This window comes from Lissotriton helveticus, chromosome 4_1 (assembly GCF_964261635.1).
Source record: "Lissotriton helveticus chromosome 4_1, aLisHel1.1, whole genome shotgun sequence".
Taxonomy (NCBI): Eukaryota; Metazoa; Chordata; class Amphibia; order Caudata; family Salamandridae; genus Lissotriton; species Lissotriton helveticus.
The window spans coordinates 1,822,013,304-1,822,035,606 of NC_136063.1; the positions used below are offsets into that span (position 1 = coordinate 1,822,013,304).

The following is a 22,303-nucleotide window of genomic DNA, read 5'->3' on the forward strand; positions in this document are numbered from 1 at the left end:
GTGCCATGCCCACAAACACACTGCCCTAGCATACATCAGTCACCCCTCTAGCTGGGTGCACTATACCAGTGCTGTGGGCACAGGTGCATGAGCCCTGTGCTCCTATAGGACCCAGGGCCATTCCTGGGCACTGTAAGTGCAGTGATGCCATTAAGAGTATATGGTGCTAGGAGGTTTTCATTAAGAACTCCACAGCACCATGATGGCTACACTGAAGATTGAGAAGTTTGATATCAAACTTCTCAGCACATTAAACCCACACTGTGTGGGATTTAATGCCAAATGCACTACAGAGGGCAACTTAGAGTTGCCCCTGAACCTAACCTACAGTCCACGTCAATGCACGTCCTGGGTGAGGTGCTTGGTCTCCTCTCCCAGGATGGGCAGGGGAAGCTTCAAAGGCATGCCGCCTTTTCTGAGTTTCTCCAGGCCACATGCTGTACTCAGCAACTGGCCCCCACCAGTTCTGACCCCCACTCTGGCGGGAAGAATTGGCGGGAAACCCGAAGGAACGAAAGGGGGTGTGCCAGCCTCTGCCAACCCCACCCCTCAGGTGGGGGAGGCGAGGTGAAGCACATATCCGGGCTCTCGCCATCTTGAGAATGGGGAGCCCTGTCCAATCAGAGATAGGCTCCTGCTCCCCTCCCACAGGGGAGGAGCAGGATAGGGGGTGTATTCACCCCGGGACAGGGACCCATTGGTCCCTGCCCTTGCCCTACCTGTAACACCCTTAAATTTAGTATTTATGGGCACCCTGAACCTTCCTTCCACAGATCCCGATTTGAAACGAGCAAGAAGATCAAGAAACCCATAGACCTGCCGTGCAGCTGCTAACAAGAGGACGACACCAACTGACTTGGCCCCAGCCCTACCGGCCTGTTGATCCTTGAACCTGCTCCTGCGAAACTCCGGCGCCTTCCGTGGCCAGCAACCTCAAAAACCCCTGAGGACCCGACTGCCTTAAGACTCTACCAAGACTGGTTCTCCCACAAGCAGTGGCTCTGCTCAAAAGGCAATACACCCCTGGTGCCAGCCAGGAACCGCGAATCCAGCACCCAATGCACCCGCCGAGCCCGTCCTGTGCCTGAGTGGACGAAGACCCTGAGGACATCCCCCCGAAGATTGTGATCTGGAATCCAGTGCCCAAGGAGCCTCCTTGACAACCCAGACGGCGCCTGCAACCTCACCGCAGGGAACCCCTCCAACCGCGACTAGCATAGGGTAAGATTTCCCGACGTCAAAAGACACCCCTTCACCCGGCGCCCCACGGCCCCCTGTGCCCCCTCCTGGGTGTCTACCTATCCTCCAAGATCCCAACTTACCCAACAAAGTGTTGGTAACTTCTAAAGGATCTCCGTCCCCGAGCCTGCGGCCTTTGTTCACCTTTGAAGTTCTCCATTGAATAACATTGGGCGCCCAACAGCTCAAAAGCACTCTGCACCCAGCCGCCCGAATGCCCCTGGCAGTGCCACCTTGGTCTAACCTACATCCCGATTTGCCCTGAGCAAGTGAGCAGGAGCCCAGGTCCCACAGCCGCGTAGCCTGCTTGCCAGCAGCCACCAACCGAAGGCCCCCTACCTCTCATTGGATAACATTGGGCCTAACTACTTCTGCACCCGGCTGCCCCTGTGCCGCTGAGGGTGTACCAACTGTACTACAACACAACACTCCCAAAGGGGGCAAGGGTCAAAGGGAAATGTTTAGAGACCTGACCAGATTCAATCCCCAAATCCTAACATATTCAACACATAGAAAAATCTGGTGGTCTAGTGAAGGATAAAACACTACAGAGGCTAAGAAAATCGAACAAGTCACTCGTCAGAACTAAAGACCGTGATCACTACAGTTACTGACACATGTACAACTCTATGACAGAAGGAACCCTGAGAAAACAGTAAGGATTTCCATCAACTGCCCTTCGTGGCCAGTGTCATCATTTGGAACTGCCACAGTGCTCCTGTCACCTCAGCTCTTCTGGCAGCAAGCCAAAAACTAACTGGTGGACTGGGCATAAGAAGAGACCAATGTAAAAAGCAATTGACCAAATCAATCCATTAATGCAGTGCACAATAAAGAGTGAGTGAAAGTGATGTTAAAAAAGTTTCTCCCCCAGCCTCAGCAGACTGTCTGAGGTACCGACGGAGAGGGCGGTGCCTCACTGTACCTGAGTCTGAGCCAGGTGAGGTGAGTCGGATACCTCACACAGGATAGGTTTAAATAACCATCCGACCTATGTAGAGGTATTGTACAAGATCACAAGCAGCGGTACTGTGATAATCTTAAGCTTTTCGTTTTTATGCACTTTTGTCTATCTTTGTCAAATTGCACTGAATGCAGTAGCTTCTATTTAAAGGTCCTGAAGAAAGCCGGGGTCCTGTGACCCTGTACAGCTGAAACTAGTAGACCACTACATCCGGCAGATTTGTTTAACACCGATATGCTGTTTTTAGCAAGCTCAACAGCAGTCATTAATAAAGGTGTCTGGATTGCTGCTGAAACTTTTTTAACATCACTTTCACTTGCTGTAGTGATCACGGTCTTTAGTTCTGACGAGTGACTTCTTCGATTTTCTTAGCCTCTGTAGTGTTTTATCCTTTACTAGACCACCAGATTTTTATATGTGGTATACCAACTGTACCAACCTGACCCTGGGAGACCCCTGAGTCCATGCCCAGAACCTTAACTCTGCCAGTTGAGAGCTTACCCCAAAACCGATAACTCGCTTTTGTTCCATAGGGTAACATTGACTGGTTTCACTTGGAAATTCTTCTAAGTGTGGAGTTTTGAAACTTTAAAATATTCCCCTAAAATCAGCTGAACAACGAATTCCGATTTACTCACCTGTTATCAGGAGAGAACCTAGTGCTGCATATTTTAGCCCAGCACTGACCCTGAAAAGTAATCTTAACCTAACTTACCAGTAACTTGTATTTCCTCCCATAGGAACCCATTGTCTGGTTTTCACCAGAAAAGTTTCTAAGTGTCGATTTTCACAAACTTGAAATATTCCTTAAAAATCACCTGTTTGACTTAAAGGCATTCTTTCAACTGTTTATAGGAGATGCACCCGTGCTGGATCCAGGATCCATCACTGAGTAAGAAAAAGTAACGATAACACTACTTACCTCCTAAGTGAATTTCCTCCCATAGGATAACATTGGTGATTCTATGTGAAAAAGTTTTTTAGTGTCAACTTTTAAAATACAATAATATTCCTTAAAAATCACTACTGTAACCAAAACGCTTTTACTCAACTGTTTACAGGAGATGTCCCAGAACTGAATCTAGGATCCAGTTCTGTGGTTAGAAAAGTAATCCATAAAGTAATTAATTGCATTTAACAAGATAATCCTATTGAGCTCAATGTTGCATTGTGTTTGAAATTGTGTTGCTCATTGCAACAACTGTAACTACTGTACTTAAAAAGTCTATTGCCTATTTGCAAAGTATTTAAACTAAAGTAATTCATTCTGAGAAAGTATATTTTGATACCTAGTTAGTTCTAAAATAAAACTACTATATATTTTGATACAAAACAATTGGCCTAGAGTTCAGTTCTTGAGTGTGTGAGACCATTTGCTAACTGAGTGTGTACAACAAATGCTTTACACTGTCCTCTGATACTGCCTTACTGCTCGACCAAGCTACCACTTTAGAGAGTAAGGTTATATCTAACTTTAGCCTCTGCCAAACCTCTGGGGACTGTGGACTCTGTACACACTATACCTTACTTTGGTCCAGTATATACAGAGCCACTTTCTTACACACATCCCTAGAGATGTCATGCAGCATCATCGGGCAGGTGCTCCTCATCGGATGGCGCTGCAATGCCCTACAGGTCCCCGGGCGGGTCACTTTAGCAGAGATCTTTTGATTTTGTTGCCGTCAGGTGAGTTCAAGGGTATCCAATTTGGGGTACAGAGTGAAGTGTGGTTTAAAACTGGCTAGGAGATGTCATATAAATCTTTATTCTGTAGACTCCCCTGTCAGATTTAAAAAAATCACAACTGTTAGTGCCACTTGCAGGGACAAGAATGTACCCAAGAGGCTGAGTGAAGTTGAGTGCAGGTCGACATGTTTCATGCCTCTATTGTCTATTTAAGATCCCCAGCGCTTCTTCAGGACCAAAGACGTGGGTGAATTAACTACCCCACTCTTAATTCACACATTAGGTCCCCCACAGGTATGGGTGGTACCTCTGTGTGGTGATGAAAAGGATCGTCTCACATAAAAGAAAAGGAAGTTTCAGAGAAATGATAGTAATAATTATAACAAGTGCATTTCATTATTAGGCATATTATGTATGGTATGAGTATCGTTGCCACAATATGTCCCCAAGGGTGGACCATATGTGTTCCCAGGGTTTTGGCCCCTGGCGTTTCAAATATATTTGCAGCGCCAGCCTGACGAGGAGCACCTGCCCAATGATGAAGCATGACAACCCTAGGGATGTGTGGGGGCAACAAGAAACAGTCTTATTGACTGTCCCCTCTGATCGTTACCCTCCTCTCCATTTGGAACAGTGACTTCCTAAGTCTTGATTTGTTGTTACTTAGGCGTGTAGTTCTTGCGTGGCGTCTTGGTGACAGATAGGAGAAGTGTGGCTCAATGGTTAGAGCGGCAGACCCTGATGCAGAGGTCTAGCCCGGGACCAGGGTTAAATTCCCTGCCTCGGCGGGTCTTGGGCTTAAAAAATTCCACGGACCTGATAATTCTCGCCTCAGTGCCTATTCCAATCATGGAGTCCCACTCTGCAACTCTGGGCAATAGCTTGCTTAATCTTCACAACGGCCCCCACAACGCTAAGGATGCCTGGCCTCCACCTTGGGGGTGCCCAGGAGTGGACACCTCACAGGGAAAGCCAGGATGGGTTCCACAGCGGTATTCGTACAAGCGCCTTGAGACCCTTGCGCGTGAGTAGTGTGCTATACAAGTATCAATTTACATTTTACATTTACATAGTGGAAGCATCAATTTTGGAAGTACTCTGGCCACCTTTGGTTAGAACTGTGGGTTCTTATGAGGCACTTAATAGGTTAGAGTGCTCAGCGTCGACTTCGTCTCTTAAGTTCTATTTTGTCTCCCAGTTTAATTTCTTTTTAGGTCGACGCCTACCAGATAGCGCAGTTGTCTGGTTGTTAAAGACTTCTTGAAAACATTCCAAAAGCTGACCTAAGAATGCATTCCACCAATTCCCTTACTATTTACTTTGTGGTTGTAACTCACATTTGCTTGATTACTATTTGCTGGTTTTATTTATTTTAGGCTGTCCAGCATGTCTTTGTCCCTCCTGTGGAGCATAGCCTGTTTTCTGTATTCTTCCACAAATGCTTGTTTTCTGTAACCAGGCCTTTACATGTTATTCTTAACTTGTTACATTTGCTGTGCATTTAGAGACAGAGGTCAAATGTCAGGCTCTGTCTTCAGAGGGAGCTTGGTGTTTACTTTTCTTTCTCTGACTTCAAAGTAAGAGAATTTATCTGACAATCTGGTGGGTGAAAGGAAAGGATTTTTTCACACAACAACATTTAAAGGTCTGTAAATGAATTGTGCAAATATTTAAGAATGTATCAAAATCAGAAAGGCACAAATTAAGCACCTTTTTAAAAATTATTTGTGCTGGAAGCAAATATTTTAATATGATCAATACACTAGGTGATGCCATTTCCACACATTATCGTTTGTGCGCTCTATAGTTTTATCAGTAAAACTTTGTGCAGATGTAATGATCATTTGAATTGAAAATGTGTTGTCTATAACAGCAGTGCACTACTACACCATGCGTACTCCACTCTATGCCACTCCACTCTACACCACTCCTTGACACTCTACCGCACTCCACTACACTCTGCCGCATTCCACTCCATGCCACCCCACTCCTCTCTACTTAACGCCACTCTACTCTGTACCACTCTACTCCATTCTATGCTACTCCAGTCTACGTCTCTCCATCCCACTCCACTCTATTCCATAACACTGACACTATACTCCACTCTGACACTCTACTTCATTCTCCTCTACGACACTCCCATCCACTCTAGCCCACTCTACTCCTCTCAATGACCCTCCACTATATACCCCACCCTACGTCCCTCGACTCTACAACACTCCATGCTTCTCCCCTCCTCAACACTCTGACACTACACAACTTCACTCTACAATACTCTACTCCACACCACTCCACGACCATTCGCTCTACTCCATTTTATACCACTCACTCTGTGACACTGTAGGCACCAATATGATATTCCATTCTCTCCCACTCCACTCCGACACGCTACTCGACTTTTCACGAATCCACTCTACTTCACTGTAGGCCTCTGTACTTCTCTCTGCGCCACCCCTCTCTATGTCCCCCCACTCCATGACACTTTATTCCACTCTACTACACTCTACATGCCGCCCCTCCACAACTCTTATCTCCACGACACTCTACAACACTTTACTCCCCTCTATGGCACTTGGTGCCACTCCATTCTAAGCCACTCAATGCCACTCCACTCTACGACACTTAACTCCATTCTACAACACTTAAATCCACTCTACAACACTTTACTCCACTCCATTCCACTCTACGTCCCTATACTCTGCACCCCTACACTCTAAGTCACTTCACTCTTTGCCACTACACTACACTCTAGGCCACTCTATGACAATCCACTTTATCCCCTTTCTCCACTCCATCCCCCTTCTCCACTCTGACACTCCACTCAACATCACTCGATGGTACAACACTTCACTCTACTCCACTCTACGTCTCTCCACTATAGGCTACTTACCGACACTCCTCTCCACAACACTCTACTTCTCTCTATGCCACTCCACTCTGCACTATTATAGGCCACTCTACGGCACTCTACTGTATCCCACTCCACTCTACGATATTCTACTCCACCCTACTCTGCACTACTCCACGCCACTTCACTTAAGGCCACTCTACTCCTCTCTATGCCACCCACTCCATGAAACTCTATTCCACTCTGTTACTCTGCCTTCTGCCACTGTACAACCTTTTACTCCCCTCCACGACACTCTGCCGTTCTTAACTCTATGTTAATCCACTCCACAGCACTTTAGTCCACTCTAAGACACTTCTAAGACACGCTCCCCTCTAGCCCGCTCCCGTCTAGCCCGCTCCCCTCTAGCCCGCTCCCCTCTAGCCCGCTCCCGTCTAGCCCGCTCCCCTCTAGCCCGCTCCCGTCTAGCCCGCCCCCTCTACCCCTCCCCCCTCTAACCTGCCCCCTCTACCCTGCCCCCTCTACCCTGCCCCCTTCTACCCTGCCCCCCTCTACCCTGCCCCCCTCCACTCTGCCCCCCTCCACTCTGCCCCCCTCCACTCTGCCCCCCTCCACTCTGCCCCCTCCACTCTGCCCCCTCCACTCTGCCCCCCTCCACTCTGCCCCCTCCACTCTGCCCCCCTCCACTCTGCCCCCCTCCACTCTGCCCCCCTCCACTCTGCCCCCCTCCACTCTGCCCCCCTCCACTCTGCCCCCTCCACTCTGCCCCCTCCACTCTGCCCCTCTCCACTCTGTTCCCCTTTCACTCTGTTCCCCTCTACCCCTCTCCACTCTTCTTGACAACACTCAGCAACCCTCCACTCTGAGCCACTCCCCTCTACGACGCTCCTCTATACGACACTCCACGCCACTAACTTTTAGCCATGCTGACCAGCAGGCATGCTGCTGTACACTATGGCTAAAACACATTGGCAAAGCCAGTAGCTCTTGCATATTCGAGACCTTATTTGCTTTGCTAAGTTTTCCATGCCTCTTCTCAAGTTTGGACTTGTGTAAACATCTCTTGCTCTTCCTTATGAAGTATCTCGCAATTGTTTTGTTTGTAATTGTATTTGAGACTCTGTTGCTGTCTGAGATTATTCTACTGGATTAAAGGATTTTATGTTTAATGGGAGAGAAAGAGAGAGAGAGAGAGAGACAGAGACAGAACGGGCATGTGTACTTTCTTTTTCAGATTCTTTATGCAGTCTGCTATTATTGGGTTTATAACAGTTGGAACTTCACTTAGTTTTTCTAAGATGGGTGAGCAGACGCACTTGGTTAAAGTTGGTTGTGCTCGGAGTTTGACTTCTTCAGCTTCTTCTGTAGCATGCATCCTTTTACGATACTGCTGCTGGTAATCCAGTTTTGCTGATTGAGTGAATAGTGCTCCAGCTATTATGTACACAGTTCTATATGTTTCCTTCATGTGAAACTATTGGTTGTGCATGTGAGGTTCGGGATACCTGTGGGGCTGACTTTCTTAACTTGTACCTCTCTGGAAACAGGTTTTGAGCAGAGGGCTCATTGCCAAACTGTCTAAACTATGGATGAGGATTGGCAAAATCCCATTTGGTGTTTGGCTCGTGACCATACCCCCAATATCACCATCGTCCAGGGGAAAAGCATCTAAATGGATCATTAGCATTGTCTATTAGGCTCCGGATTCGCTTTTTGTTTGTTTGTTTTTTTAGTAAATGTTTTTATTAACAATTGCTCAGTGTACAAAAGTAGATGCAATCTTGTACAAATAGTTTAAAGCGTCACAAAAAAGACGCACCATGGCATTACTGTAGCAGTTAAATCAACTAAGAGTGTACACCACAGTTTTGAAATTCTGACTTGGACTAGATGCAATTATCATTAATCCCAATCCTAGTCCACCAGTACCCCCCAACCTCCCTATAGCACCTTTTCACAGTCCCCTGTTGTGGCACCATTGTTTTCATACATTTTCTCATTTTCTCGGAGAACCCTGACTTTGGTAGACCACCTGTTCTGCCCGTTGGCACCAATCCAGATCAACCTCCCAGTTCCGCACACTCGAGGGTCCACTCGCTTCCCATGCCTTTGCAATGTTTTTCTTAGCCACCCCGGGCACTAACATTACCCAGATATTCCGATATATGGGCCATACCTCGTCGCCTGTAATGTATATCACATTCCATCTAGCCTCCAGTGGAACAGTGAGACCCGCGACTTGGATCATAACATGGACCACCACCTTCCAGTATTGCTGGATCATGGGGCAGGATCGGGATTGTTTAGAAATATTTTATCAAAAAGAATTTATTTAGTCACATCACCAGTAAGCGGTTTCACTAGACTACTAGCTAGGATGTTAAGGTAATGTGTTGCTGCTATGGGAGCCTCAGGTTCCTTGTGGATTTCTGCTATGGGGACAGCATCTGTCTTTTTTGCATTAGGTGTGGTGTGCTACCCATGAAAAGGTGATCTGAAGAACCAGTAGAGATATTGATGGAAGCAGAACTTTAATTTGCATTGCAGATGCTTTGAATTGGAGGAAGGGGTGGCTTCTTGGCTGAATAAGAATCAAAGCGTTTTCTCTCCGAGCTCTCCAGGTACCCTTCAGCTCTGAATTGCACAGTGGCAGCAGCAGCACTGTGTATGGACCTCCCTCCCTCTCGTACAGGACCAACACATCGTTTCCTGCTTTCCCCCAGCTCTGGCAAGAAACCTCTGCTTTGTCTGCACCCACATATGTAGGGTACTACCAATGCAATGCCAGCACATTGATACTGGGTCTAGCATGTCTTGTTGTGGTAATTGATGTGGATTCTTTAACCTGAATTAACACTTTTAACATAAACAGTGGAAGAAACCTAAATAGAACACCCTGTTTGGTCAAATGTTCAAGACTTCTTCACCCTTGAAAAAGTTTTTTCTAGTACCTTAGCAAGCACTCAGACCTTTTTCATTATTTCGTGTCAAAGTATCTTTTTTTTGTCTCTTCTTGTATAGGTTAAGCGGAGGCGGCGGGGATCGTCACCTAAAACTGTGGCAGTGAAATCTCCACCTCCCAAGAAGACTCAGGATGTTGGCACACCTTGCAAGCGAGGGCGGGTTAGCACCTTTGGTTCTCCAGACTCATCCAACACCCCGCTTGTCCCACCCGAGGCTCGCAGATTAATTGTTAACAAAAATGCTGGAGAAACACTCCTTCAGCGTGCTGCACGATTAGGGTACATGGTAAGAGAACTACTACTTGTATCTTGCTTTGTAGTGGTTCACATTACTTAGTAGAACTTGATACATATCACACCATTTTAATACATAGATTTCTGGGAAACATCTTAGGCCATTGATAGAGAGTAAATATTGTTATTTTGGTGATGGTGGAGGTGGTAATCATCTGCCTTACAAATAAGGAGGGGAGTTACACTGCTACCAGGGACAAAAAGGAACATATCTTGAATTTACCTGGAAAAGGAGACCCTGAGATTGACATGCAGAAAAGATTAACCATTGTGCTGTTTGTTAACCGAGTGCTAATAATGCTGCAGCTTTCTTCTGCCTTGTTTAATCTAATGAATAAGACTTTTTACTAGTAAAAACTGTTAGAAAAGTAAGAACATTTCATAATATCAGTAGTGTTAATATATTTTTATTTCCATAGTTGTGCTCAATGTTGGGATGAAAATATTAAAGAACAAAGGTTTTGTACCAATAGAGTGCAATCTTCTTCATATTCTCACCCGTCCCTCCTTCCGCCCTAGCACAGCATTTTACCTTGCTTAGTATTGTTTTTAAAGCAGTTTATTGTGCCTTTTGCTGCTCCTTCCTTTCTATATTTTTCCCATCGTAGTTTAGCACACATCAAACACCTTTCAGTTTTTTTATGTTACAGTATTTCACCAAGAAATTGTATGTTGTTAGTAGCAGCGATACCTGTAAGCTTCTTGCTGCCTATCCTGTTCTGCTGGTAGACCTGCCCAGTGCTTTGTTGCGGGGACTGTTGCCTGTCTCCTGCGGGGCCCACTGCTCTTTCCTGCCTTCGCCAGTACCCATATCGCCGCAGCGGGGGAACTACATCATCCAGAATCCCCGGCAGCGCAACGCGTCACGGACCTGCGCCAGGAGGCGCATAACAATCCACTAGGCCCCACGCAGCGCGGGACGCGCTACCTGTAAGCTTCTTGCTGCCTATCCTGTTCTGCTGGTGGACCTGCCCAGTGCTTTGTTGCGGGGACTGTCTCCTGCGGGGCCCGCTGCTCTTTCCTGCCTTCACCAGTACCCATATCGCCGCAGCGGGGGAACTACATCATCCAGAATCCCCGGCGGCGCAACGCATCACGGACCTGCGCCAGGAGGCGCATAAAAATCCACTAGGCCCCACGCAGCGCGGGACGCGCTACCTGTAAGCTTCTTGCTGCCTACCCAGTTCTGCTGGAGGACCTGCCCAGTGCTTTGTTGCGGGGACTGTTGCCTGTCTCCTGCGGGGCCCGCTGCTCTTTCCTGCCTTCGCCAGTACCCATATCGCCGCAGCGGGGGAACTACATCATCCAGAATCCCTGGCGTCGCAACGCGTCACGGACCTGTGCCAGGAGGCGCATAAAAATCCACTAGGCCCCACGCAGCGCGGGACACGGGGCGTGCCCGTGCAAAGCCTGGGCCAAGGGCATGCCCGTCCGCGTCCGTCAGCGGCTGGTAGAGGCTGAGCTGGGCCAGTCCTCTAACCTTTTCCAATTACGGACTCTGGACTGGGACTAAAGCAAACTCAAAGTAAGCTGGAATTATTTCTATATGTATAGGAATACAAGGGGGTTATTGCTGTCTGTTTGAACCACTCCTGCTGGAAAAGTGCACTACAGTCTACAGTATAGTGGTCTTAGATTGTGGGACCCCATTGTGGTACTGTAAATTTATTCTATTACCACGCATATCTGCTGTTATGAGTAAGAATACACGCAAAGGGGGAACCGGGGCAGGGGTAGTGAGGACTTTGGATGCCTTCCTCTCTCGGGCTGAATCCATGCTTATACACGAGATTGAGCTCACCGAGCCGAGGCTTTCATTAGACCCTCTAAACTTGTTTGTAAATCCTGCATTTGTCCCGGAGCCTACCACAATTGTGCCAGTAAGCCCCTTAAGTTCACATAGGACTTCATCTGCATCTACTCCACAACAGAGCCCCTTACTATCTTCACAGATGGCTAATATACCCTGCCCAATTCCAGCCATTGTTCCACCAATTACACGCACTAGGCAGTTAAGGGGCACCCAAGCCCCCAAGGGGAGAGAACAACCAACAAAAAGAAAAGCTCGGAGTGCTCCCAAAACAAGTTGTCAAATCTCTAACAGGCCAAGAATAAGAACCCTGCACATGGGTCGGGAGCAGTTGTGGATACCCCGATTACTCTAGAGACCAATAGGGGGGCAGAGGGTAGTGATAATCACTCCGCAAACACATTTGGCCATAGTCTTCCCTACAATAAATTTGATTTTATAAGACAGTTGGCAGAAAAACTATTAGCTCTGATTAATCTGGTCTTGGTGAAACTCGAAGCAATCGACCATAGATTAAATAAATTAGAAAAGCACCTATATAAAGAACGATCCACCCCTATGGGGGATAGACCTGTAGCTGAGCAAGTTCAGAAGGAGCAGTATACTTTACCTAAAGCATCCAATACATATACAGTGCGCCCCCCATTTGCACTAATGGCATCATACCAGAGTCCCCTTCAACATCCTGGCCATAGTGGAAGAATATGGCCCCAGGGTCCAACAGGAAAAATTCAGGGATTGGGAAATCATACATCTAAGGGAGTATTCCTTCATTTACCACCTGAGGCGAGCCCTTACGCCATTATTTTGGCAAATGCACCGAAACTCCCAAGCCAAGAAGAGGAGCATTGGTCCTCACTTAAAAATAAGGCGCTGCACTTCCTGAATGGTAAAACAGGGCTTGGGGAACATCTATTTAGGGAATTTAAAATGGTGAGAAGGGTTGCATGGGTCGGCCACTCTCGTAAAGGCTGGGATGGAAATTGTGTTGTGCTAAGCTTCAGGTCCCCGAACATGGTCGGTAGTATTTTTGACTAGGCAGGTGCGCTCAGGACTAGTACTGAGGGCATCAATGTCTTACCACTCGGATACTTTTATCGACCTGATTTGCTCCCAAGGGGTAACGAAGGGTGGCATAATTGGAACTGGCAAGGCCTCGCAAATAGTCCAATCCCGCTGATTAATAGATTTGCGGCACTGAGCGGGTTGGATGTCAATGATGGACTGCTCCCAAGAATAGACTTGAAAAGCCCAGGGGTAAGTATACCCCAAAGCTGTCAGGAGAATAAAGCCATGGGACCTGTTATGAGTTCAGGAATGACTGTGACTCTTACAAAGGATCACCTACAAAGCAATACTAATACTAACAAGATAACTGGCAATTTGGAGGCGGTAAATAGTCTAAATATAGTTTAAAGTCTCCCATTAGTATCCCTTGAAATAGGGAAAACTGCAATAAATCCAATTCCAGGGGTTAGTGGGCATTTAGTATGCTCTACTTCTATCCATGGCTGTAGTGTAACATCCCTCGTTTCTTGGAACATTGCAGGGCTAAGAAACAAACTGATGTCTTACGATTGGCTTACCTTTATAGACAGCAATAACTTTGCATTGTTTCAGGAAACGCGGTCAACCGAACCGGAGTATAGGCAAGGCTATTTAAACTTTTTTAGGCCCGCTACTCCAAGCTTGCGGGGTAGACCAAAGGGGGGGTCTTGCAACCTGGATTAGACAGGATGATAGCTATAAGGTCAAACAGCTGGAGTCCAAGAGCTGTGATATACTATTAATCCAGATTGCAGAGTTTAAGGACCTTTTTATTTTTAACATTTATGCAAGAGGTAAGCTGGCGGTAAAGCCTCGGACACCATTGCTCTGTTAGAATCGCACCTCGATTTTCACAATGGAAAGGGGAACATTCTAGTAGCTGGAGATTTTAATTGTTGTTTTGAACCTCTAGATGGTAATGATGTAAATCTAACCCTAGAGAAAGACCGTTCCTGGAATATTCCACAATTGTCCCTACCCCCAATCAAAAAGTGGTCAGAGGCCTCCAGCTTAAAGTTCTATGTCTCGAACAAGCCTACCTTTAATAATGGACTGCGAAGGAGTTGTATAGACTATATCCTTTCTAACAAAGACAATTGGTCTTCCATTAGTGACATGGCGGTAGTAAAAAGAGTGGAAAGCGACCATGATCCGTTAGTACTAACCTTCCAGTTGTCTGAATGTCATCCCCCTGAAGTTTGCTTAGAAGGGACTGAAACCCTACTTTCCAATGACACCAGAAGAGTAAAATGGGCGAGATGTCTCCTGAAAGAGGATCACTTAGTAGCAATGAGGGAGCTGGCAGTAGAGGTGACAATGGATGTAAAGAAATGTATCACACAGGAGGATATGGTTGCTAAAGTTATTCCTATCCATACAAACCTTTTTACTCAACTTAGGGCTTTTTTTATCACAAAGGTTTCAAATCTGCAAAAGCCGCCTATAACTAGGGTGGAAACCTGGTATGGTAAATCATGCAGGGATGTGTATAAAGCTCTGGCAAAGACCATAAGATCAAAAAATAGGGAGAGTATTAAAAATGCATGGACAGTGTACAAAAAAGTGCAAGAGGATGCTAAACGGTCATGGGATGAAGAGCACTGGAGGGAGCTACACCTTGCTAGTAGAGAAAGGAATATGAGCACTTTTTTGGATCTGGTCAAATGAGGTGAGGGGCTCCCCGGGGACAACCCATAAATGATGTTCCCCCTGATCTCTGGGTGTCGCATTTTAAGACCCAGTTCGCCCTACCGGTTCCCGATATTGAGTCGGACCAAGACCCTTTGATCATCCCTAAAGATATTACACCGCTACACTTCAGCAAAGAAGAGGTTGAAAGATCATTGAACACCATCACAAAGGGTAGAGCGCCCGGGCTGGACCAGGTACCAGCCGATTTGTTTTTACTTGATAAGGGAGTGTGGGTGCCATACATACAGTCCCTAGCCAATGCCATTGCCAATGGTTCACCCGTACCCGATACCTGGATGGGCGTGGAGATAATCCCGATCTTTAAGAAGAGGGATCGCTCTGATCCAGGAAATTATAGGCTGATAAGTTTAATAGATTGCATCCAGAAGGTAATAGCTATGTTCGAGGCATGTGGGCTGCTAAATTCATATCTTAGCATTAGATCGCCGCCTAGTGTTGGGCTCGGATGATTGCACATTGTTGTCCTGGAAGAGTCTTCGAAGTATCCTGAGATAGGTGGCTCCTCCCCTGGACTACAGTGCGCATGGGCATCGGCTCCATCCCCAGATTGTTTTTTTCCGCCATTGGGTTCGGATGTGGTCTCGACGTCTTACTGTCGGAACCAAGTAAAACTAACTTTTAGCGGCCAAAAGGCCTCGATTTTCTTGCGTCGGTATTGTCTGCGCACGGTCTCGAGTCTTCCGTCTCTTGGAGCCGGAATAAGCGGAGTTTCTTCGCTCTCGGAACTTTGAGGCCTTCTCATCGCGACACGACTGCAAGCCTTTTCGGACATGGAGCGGAGCCCGTTTAAGTACTGCCCGCTCTGTGGGTCCAAGTACCCACACATCGATCTACACCCCGTGTGTAACAAATGCCTTTCGCCTGACCACGACGACGGAAAGTGCAAGGCCTGTGCACAGTTCCGATCGAAAAAGACTCTCAAGCTTCGGCGCGCGGTGCGCATGGAAGCTAAACAAGCGGCACCGGATCCGGAGAACATCTTCGGCGACCAAGACGAAGAGGACCAGGGTCATCATCTCCAAATCTCCCCACCCGGGACGGAGGTCGAGGCGGATCCGGGAGACGACGACGGAGTCGCGGGTCCAGGCCTTGAATACGTCGACGAGGTAGGAGACGACGATGAGATTTATGGGGCCGCGGCGGATAGCTCAGCGGACGAGCTCTGCCCCGAAGGTTACGAGGATACCGACCGGGACGCGGGATCGCCTGTCGGCCTTACCCAAGACCCGTTGCCGCAAGCCACAGCCCCGCCTTCGGGCCCGGCCACGGACTTACTTGCTGGGCAGACTGTTTCGAAACCGAAACCGAAACCATCGGGATCGACAACACCTAAAATGGCCGACCCGAAATCGAAACTGAAAGTTAAGGACTCGAGTGTCCCTAAGATGGCTGCCGTGCCGGTGAAACCGACGGCGCCTGCTACCCCATCGACTCCGTCGACCTCCGGTCCGCAGAAGTCGAGGAAGTCCGTCGATTCCGATGCTGCGAAATCGAAACCGACGCTAGAGGAGGGGTCCTCCAAGAAAGATGGTCGGCACGGGACAGCGGCTCCGACGCCGTCAAAACCCGCCAAAGTCGGCTCCAAGGAGGCTACGCAGGCACACGGAAAGAAGTCTGTGCCCCGAACGCAGGAATCGGAGGCGGTACAGACGGGATCCGCGCCCAAGACGCACAAGGCCCACAAGGACGTCGGATCCGAGGGGAAAATCAGACCATCCTCGTCGGCGCCGACACAAACTGTGAGTGTGCCGTCCCCCATTGCCGACTCACTGAAGAGGATCAGGGAAAAGGCCTTTGCCCCGTCGGCTCCGATACCATCAACGCAGCCGCGAAAAGACACTCCAGAGAAGCCGTCTGGGAAACTTCTCTTTATTTTGCCGCCGAAGGAGGCGCCCAAGGCATTTTCAACCAAATCGGCACCGAAACAGGTGGTTTCTTCACCGACTGGCCCACTTCCACGTCAGGTGCTCGAATCCGAGGACGATTCGGCGCATTTCATCGACGCTGACACAGGCAAACTGACCCTCTATAAGAGGAAAATAACTTCGGAGCCGGTGGACCCCTATGTCATTCCACTAAAGAAGAAAAGGGTGCCCCTTGACGCCTCAGGCCTCACGGAACCAATCCAGCCTCCTCCGAGACGGAGCCCTACTCCCTCCCCAGACCACTCTGAGGGTGAGGGGTATGATGAGGACGACCAGTACAATTTCCCAATCAATGAACCTGATGTGCAACCGGATTCATTTGATGACACTGGTGACCAGGACACCCAAGGTGCGGGGCAGGACCCGCAGCCTTTTAATGCACGGGCATCCCCGACTGAGGATTCAGCAGGTTTTCATGCCCTACTCGAAAGGGCGGCAGCCAATCACGATGTGGACATGCATGCCGACCCTGTGGAGGAAGACTTCCTTTTCGACACTTTTTCGGTCTCTGAAAGGACAGTAAAGACACTGCCTATGCTTAAAGGAGTCCTCAAGCATGCTGGGGACATATTTAAGGAGCCTACGAGAGCGAGAGTGGTCAACCCTCGCATTGAAAAAAAGTACAGACCTGCACCTGCGGACCCCGCATACATTCGGGGACAATTGCCATTGGACTCTCTTGTGGTCGCCAATGCCAGGAAACGTGCCAACTCCCAGACTACGGGTGAAGCTCCTCCCCCGGATAAGGAATCCAAAGTGCTAGAGGCAGGGGGCAAAAGAGTAGCTGCACAGGCATCAAACTTCTGGCGCATTGCCAATACACAGGCGCTCTTGGCGCATTATGATAGGGCGCACTATGACACCCTAGAACAGATCGTACAACACCTGCCTCCACAGTTCCAAGAGGGCACAAAAATGCTTATCGAGGAAGGGAAGCTAATCTCAAACGCAGCCATCAAGTGTGCACTTGATGCTGCGGACACAGCTGCTAGGGCTATCAACACTAGCGTTATGCTGAGACGACAAGCGTGGCTCCGCATCTCAGGGTTTAAACCGGATATTCAGACGACAATTCTTAATCAGCCAGTCAATCCTGATAGTCTGTTTGGTCCGGATGTTGACACCACCCTAGAGAAAATAAAGAAAGACACAGACACTGCTAAGTCTATGGGGGCCCTACAGTCACAGCAGTTTCGTGGCGGCAATTTTCGTCGCTCAGGTGCACGTGGAGTCACCAGAGGACAATTGGGTCAACAATCCCAGTTCACAAAAGGTGGGACACAATCCTCGTTCACTAAACAGAACAAGGGAGGTTACAGGAATAACAGCAACAGAGGTCGCGGCAGAGGAAACAACAGCTCCCGCACCTCTACTCCCAACAAACAGTGACTCTCTGTCGCTGTCCCCCGACCACCTAACACCTGTCGGGGGGAGACTGCAGCGGTTCCTGCCCGTCTGGAGAAACATCACCACAGACAGGTGGGTGCGACAACTAATCCAGTATGGTTATTGCCTAGAGTTAAAGTCCACTCCACCCAACATCCCGCCAAGGCAACGGCCTATGTCCGCAGAGCACTTGCTCTTATTGCAGCAGGAGGTAGTGGTGATGCTGCAAAAGGGAGCAATCGAGCTCGTGCCGGTGGGGGAGGAAGGCACAGGGGTATATTCCCTGTACTTCCTTATTCCAAAGAAGGACGGTTCTCTCAGGCCCATTCTCGATCTACGTCCCCTCAACCTGTACATACTATCGGAACGTTTCCACATGCTTACACTGCAACAGATTCTTCCCTTGCTAAACCAAGGAGACTTCTTAGCAACCTTAGACCTCAAGGATGCTTATTTCCACATTCCACTACACCCGTCACACAGGAAATACCTCAGGTTCACTATTCAAGGCAGGCACTACCAGTTCAAAGTCCTACCCTTCGGAGTGACAACAGCCCCGAGGGTGTTCACAAAGTGTCTGGCGACAGTAGCGGCGCACCTCAGGAGGCAGAACATCCATGTCTACCCCTACCTAGACGACTGGCTCGTGCAAGCCAAGTCAGAGCACCAGTGCGCCGCAGACATGTCGACTACAATTCACCTTCTTCACGATCTGGGTTTCTCCCTGAACTACCCAAAGTCGCATCTTCAGCCGGCGCATGTCCGGCAGTTTCTAGGCGCGACGATCAATACCCTGACGGCCATGGCTCAGCCAAACCAGGTCAGGATAGACAGCATGCAGGCTCTGATCCAAAAGTTCAGGCCGCAACACTCGCTTCCAGCGAGAGTGTTCATGCAGTTGATAGGCATGATGGCCTCCTGCATCTTCATAGTCCCTCACGCACGGCTACACATGCGCCCGCTCCAGGAGTGCTTAGCGAATCAGTGGACACAGGCTCGTGGGCAATTGACAGACCTAGTGTTGGTTACCAGTCGGGCATACGACTCTCTGCATTGGTGGACTCCACACAACCTTTGCAAGGGCCGACTGTTCCAAGAGCCTGTGCCGCAGATTATCCTGACAACGGACGCGTCTCTCCAGGGTTGGGGAGCTCATGTGCTCACTTACACAGTGCAGGGACTATGGACGACGCAGCAACAAAAGATGCACATCAACTATCTGGAACTGATGGCAATCTTCATGGCGCTCAAGTCCTTCATTGTACATCTGTGCAACAAAGTCGTGCTAGTCCGGACGGACAACATGACCGCGATGTACTACATTCAAAAGCAGGGAGGCACCCACTCGCCACAGCTGTCTCATCTGGCTCAGAGCATGTGGAAGTGGGCCATTCAGAGGAACATTTTCCTCATGGCAGAACACCTCCCAGGAAAGGACAATCAGATGGCGGATCTGCTCAGCAGATACAGCCATCAAATGCACGAGTGGGAGATACACCCGTCTGTTCTCCACCCGTACTTCCAGCAGTGGGGTCATCCGGAGATAGACCTGTTTGCCACAGCAGAGAACGCAAAATGCCAACTCTTTGCCGCCAGGTTCCCTCACCCGCTGTCGCAGGGGAATGCGATATGGATGAACTGGTCAGGCAAATTTGCGTACGCTTTTCCGCCAGCCCCTCTAATACCGCTGGTCGCAAGAAAGCTAAGGCAGCACGAGATGACTCTCATCCTGGTTGCTCCAACGTGGGCGCGCCAAGCTTGGTACACCACGTTCCTCGAACTCTCAGTGGTGCCGCATCAAAGGCTGCGCCTCACGCCCAGTCTTTTGACGCAGAACCATGGAGACATTCAGCATCCAGATCCACAACAGCTCAACCTGGCGATCTGGCTCCTGAAGTCCTAGAGTTTGGATACCTTAACCTACCTCCGGAGTGCATGCACATCATCAAGGAGGCGAGGAAACCAACTACTAGAGCATGCTATGCTGCAAAGTGGAAGCGTTTTGTCATTTACTGTACGGCCAATGACATCGACCCGCTAGATGCATCTATCCCCAACATCATCTGCTATCTGTTGCATCTTTACAAGTGCAATCTAGCGTACACTTCCATTCGGATACATCTATCCGCCATAGCGGCTTATCTCCAGAACAGGCAGCACCTCTCTGTCTTCAGGGTGCCTGCCATTAAAGCCTTCCTTGAAGGTCTGAAACGAGTCATTCCCCCAAGGACACCGCCAGCTCCGGTGTGGAACCTCAATGTCGTTCTCACCAGACTGATGGGACCGCCATTTGAGCCCCTGCACTCGTGTGAACTCCAGTTCCTTACGTGGAAAGTAGCTTTCCTTGTGGCTATTACGTCTCTGAGGCGTGTCAGTGAGCTGCAGGCGCTCACAATCCAAGAGCCATTCATTCAAATCCATTCAAATAGGGTAGTGCTACGCACTAACCCCAAATTCCTTCCGAAGGTGGTGTCACAGTTTCATCTAAACCAGACTATTGACTTACCAGCATTCTTTCAAAACCCGCAAACGGTGGCGGAAAGAATGCTCCATACCTTAGATGTACGGAGGGCGTTGATGTACTACATAGACAGAACACAACCCTTTAGAAAGACAAAACAACTCTTTGTTGCCTTCGCACCCCAACACAAAGGCAACCCAATTTCCAAAGCAGGGATAGCCAGGTGGATTGTTAAGTGCATCCAGATATGTTATCAAAAAGCCAAGCGCACTTTAACAATACCCCCCAGAGCGCACTCCACACGCAAACTGGGGGCATCCATGGCTTTCCTAGGGAACATTCCTTTAGAGGATATTTGCAGAGCAGCCACGTGGGTCACACCACATACCTTCACAAAACACTACTGTGTTGATGTGCATTCCAAGCAGCAAGCAGCTGTAGGACAGGCTGTTCTCAAGACACTTTTTCAGGTTTCTGCAGCTGGCACGGGCAACCGCCGCTGATGGAGGGACTGCTATGTATTCTATGCTAAGATATGAATTTAGCAGCCCACATGCCTCGAACTGAATATGCTACTTACCAGTATGCATCTGTTCTTGGCATGTAGGGCTGCTAACATTCATATCGCCCGCCCTCCTCCCCGGTGCCTGTCGCAGCTGCAGATATACTATTGTATTTATTCATTAGCATGGACATCCTTTACACTTTTCACTCCATCTTCTGCCACAATGGCGAAAAACAATCTGGGGATGGAGCCGATGCCCATGCGCACTGTAGTCCAGGGGAGGAGCCACCTATCTCAGGATACTTCGAAGACTCTTCCAGGACAACAATGTGCAATCATCCGAGCCCAACACTAGGCGGCGATCTAATGCTAAGATATGAATGTTAGCAGCCCTACATGCCAAGAACAGATGCATACTGGTAAGTAGCATATTCAACTTGTTTTGATTAGAATCCAAGCATGGATTGAGGAGGAAGTTATCTTGACACCTCTCCAGGCAGGGTTCCGTACTCATACGAGTACCATAGATCAAGTTTTTAAATTTGTTTTAATTTATTGGCGGGTGGTAATATTGAGTGGAGGCACGCTCTTTGCAGCATTTGTCGACTTTAAGTCGGCTTTCGATTTAGTGCCACGTGCAAAAATGTGGAGTGTGTTTGCAGGTCAGGGTATGCCGTTGGATGCACTTGCCTTTTTAATCAAACTCCATGAAGCCAACTTCGCCCAAGTTCGTTGGGGACAGCATGGGGATGTAACAGACAGGTTTCCTATCTCAAGGGGGGTACGCCAAGGATGCGTATTAGCACCAACTCTCTTTTCACTGTACATTAACAGGGTGATCCAGTATTTTGAGAACCATCCCACTGATGCCCCTAAGTTGGATGGCAAATTGATCCCTCTGCAAATGTTTGCAGATGATACCTTGTTAATCTCAAAAACCCAGCAACGCCTTCAGAAGCCATAGAGCGTTTCTGCAAGGATTATGGTCTTTCCAATAATGTGAGTAAGACTTAGTTTATGGTGCTCCATAAGCACAAGCTTGTAAGAGGGAGGTCATGAATGGTGCTTTGCTAGAGCAGACCCAAGTCTTCTCTTACCTTGGTATTACTCTGGGCTCCAAATTGGATTGGAAACCCCACACCAACCAGCTGGTTACCAAACATGCACAACTCGTAGGAGCCCTAATAAAGGAGCTCCACTTGTCATCATCTCAACCAATTGCCCCAGCGTTGACAATCTATGGTACCAAGATCAGCACGCCAGTTCTTTATGGGGCAGAGTTGTGGGGGTTTAGTAATCTAGCACCACTAACGAGTGCCCAAAACAAGTTCTTGAGGGGTATCACTGGTCTTCCATCCTCGACGCCATTATTGCCCCTCTTTTATGATTTGGGATGTCAACGCCTTGAGGATATAGCTCGCTATAGACCATTTGCTTACTGGAGGAGACTGTTGGTAACGCC

General features: G+C 48.5%; 1 protein-coding gene across 4 annotated transcripts in view; it reads left to right on the plus strand.

Moving 5' to 3' along the window:
* The window catches only part of BCORL1 (BCL6 corepressor like 1), a 916,214-nt gene that overhangs the window by 815,901 nt on the left and 78,010 nt on the right, over positions 1-22,303 (plus strand). For all 4 annotated transcript variants that reach the window (XM_078688449.1, XM_078688448.1, XM_078688450.1 and 1 more), the window contains one exon: positions 9,759-9,986. In XM_078688449.1, the coding sequence (XP_078544575.1) occupies positions 9,759-9,986 (228 nt within the window). The remainder of the gene's footprint in view (positions 1-9,758; positions 9,987-22,303) is intronic.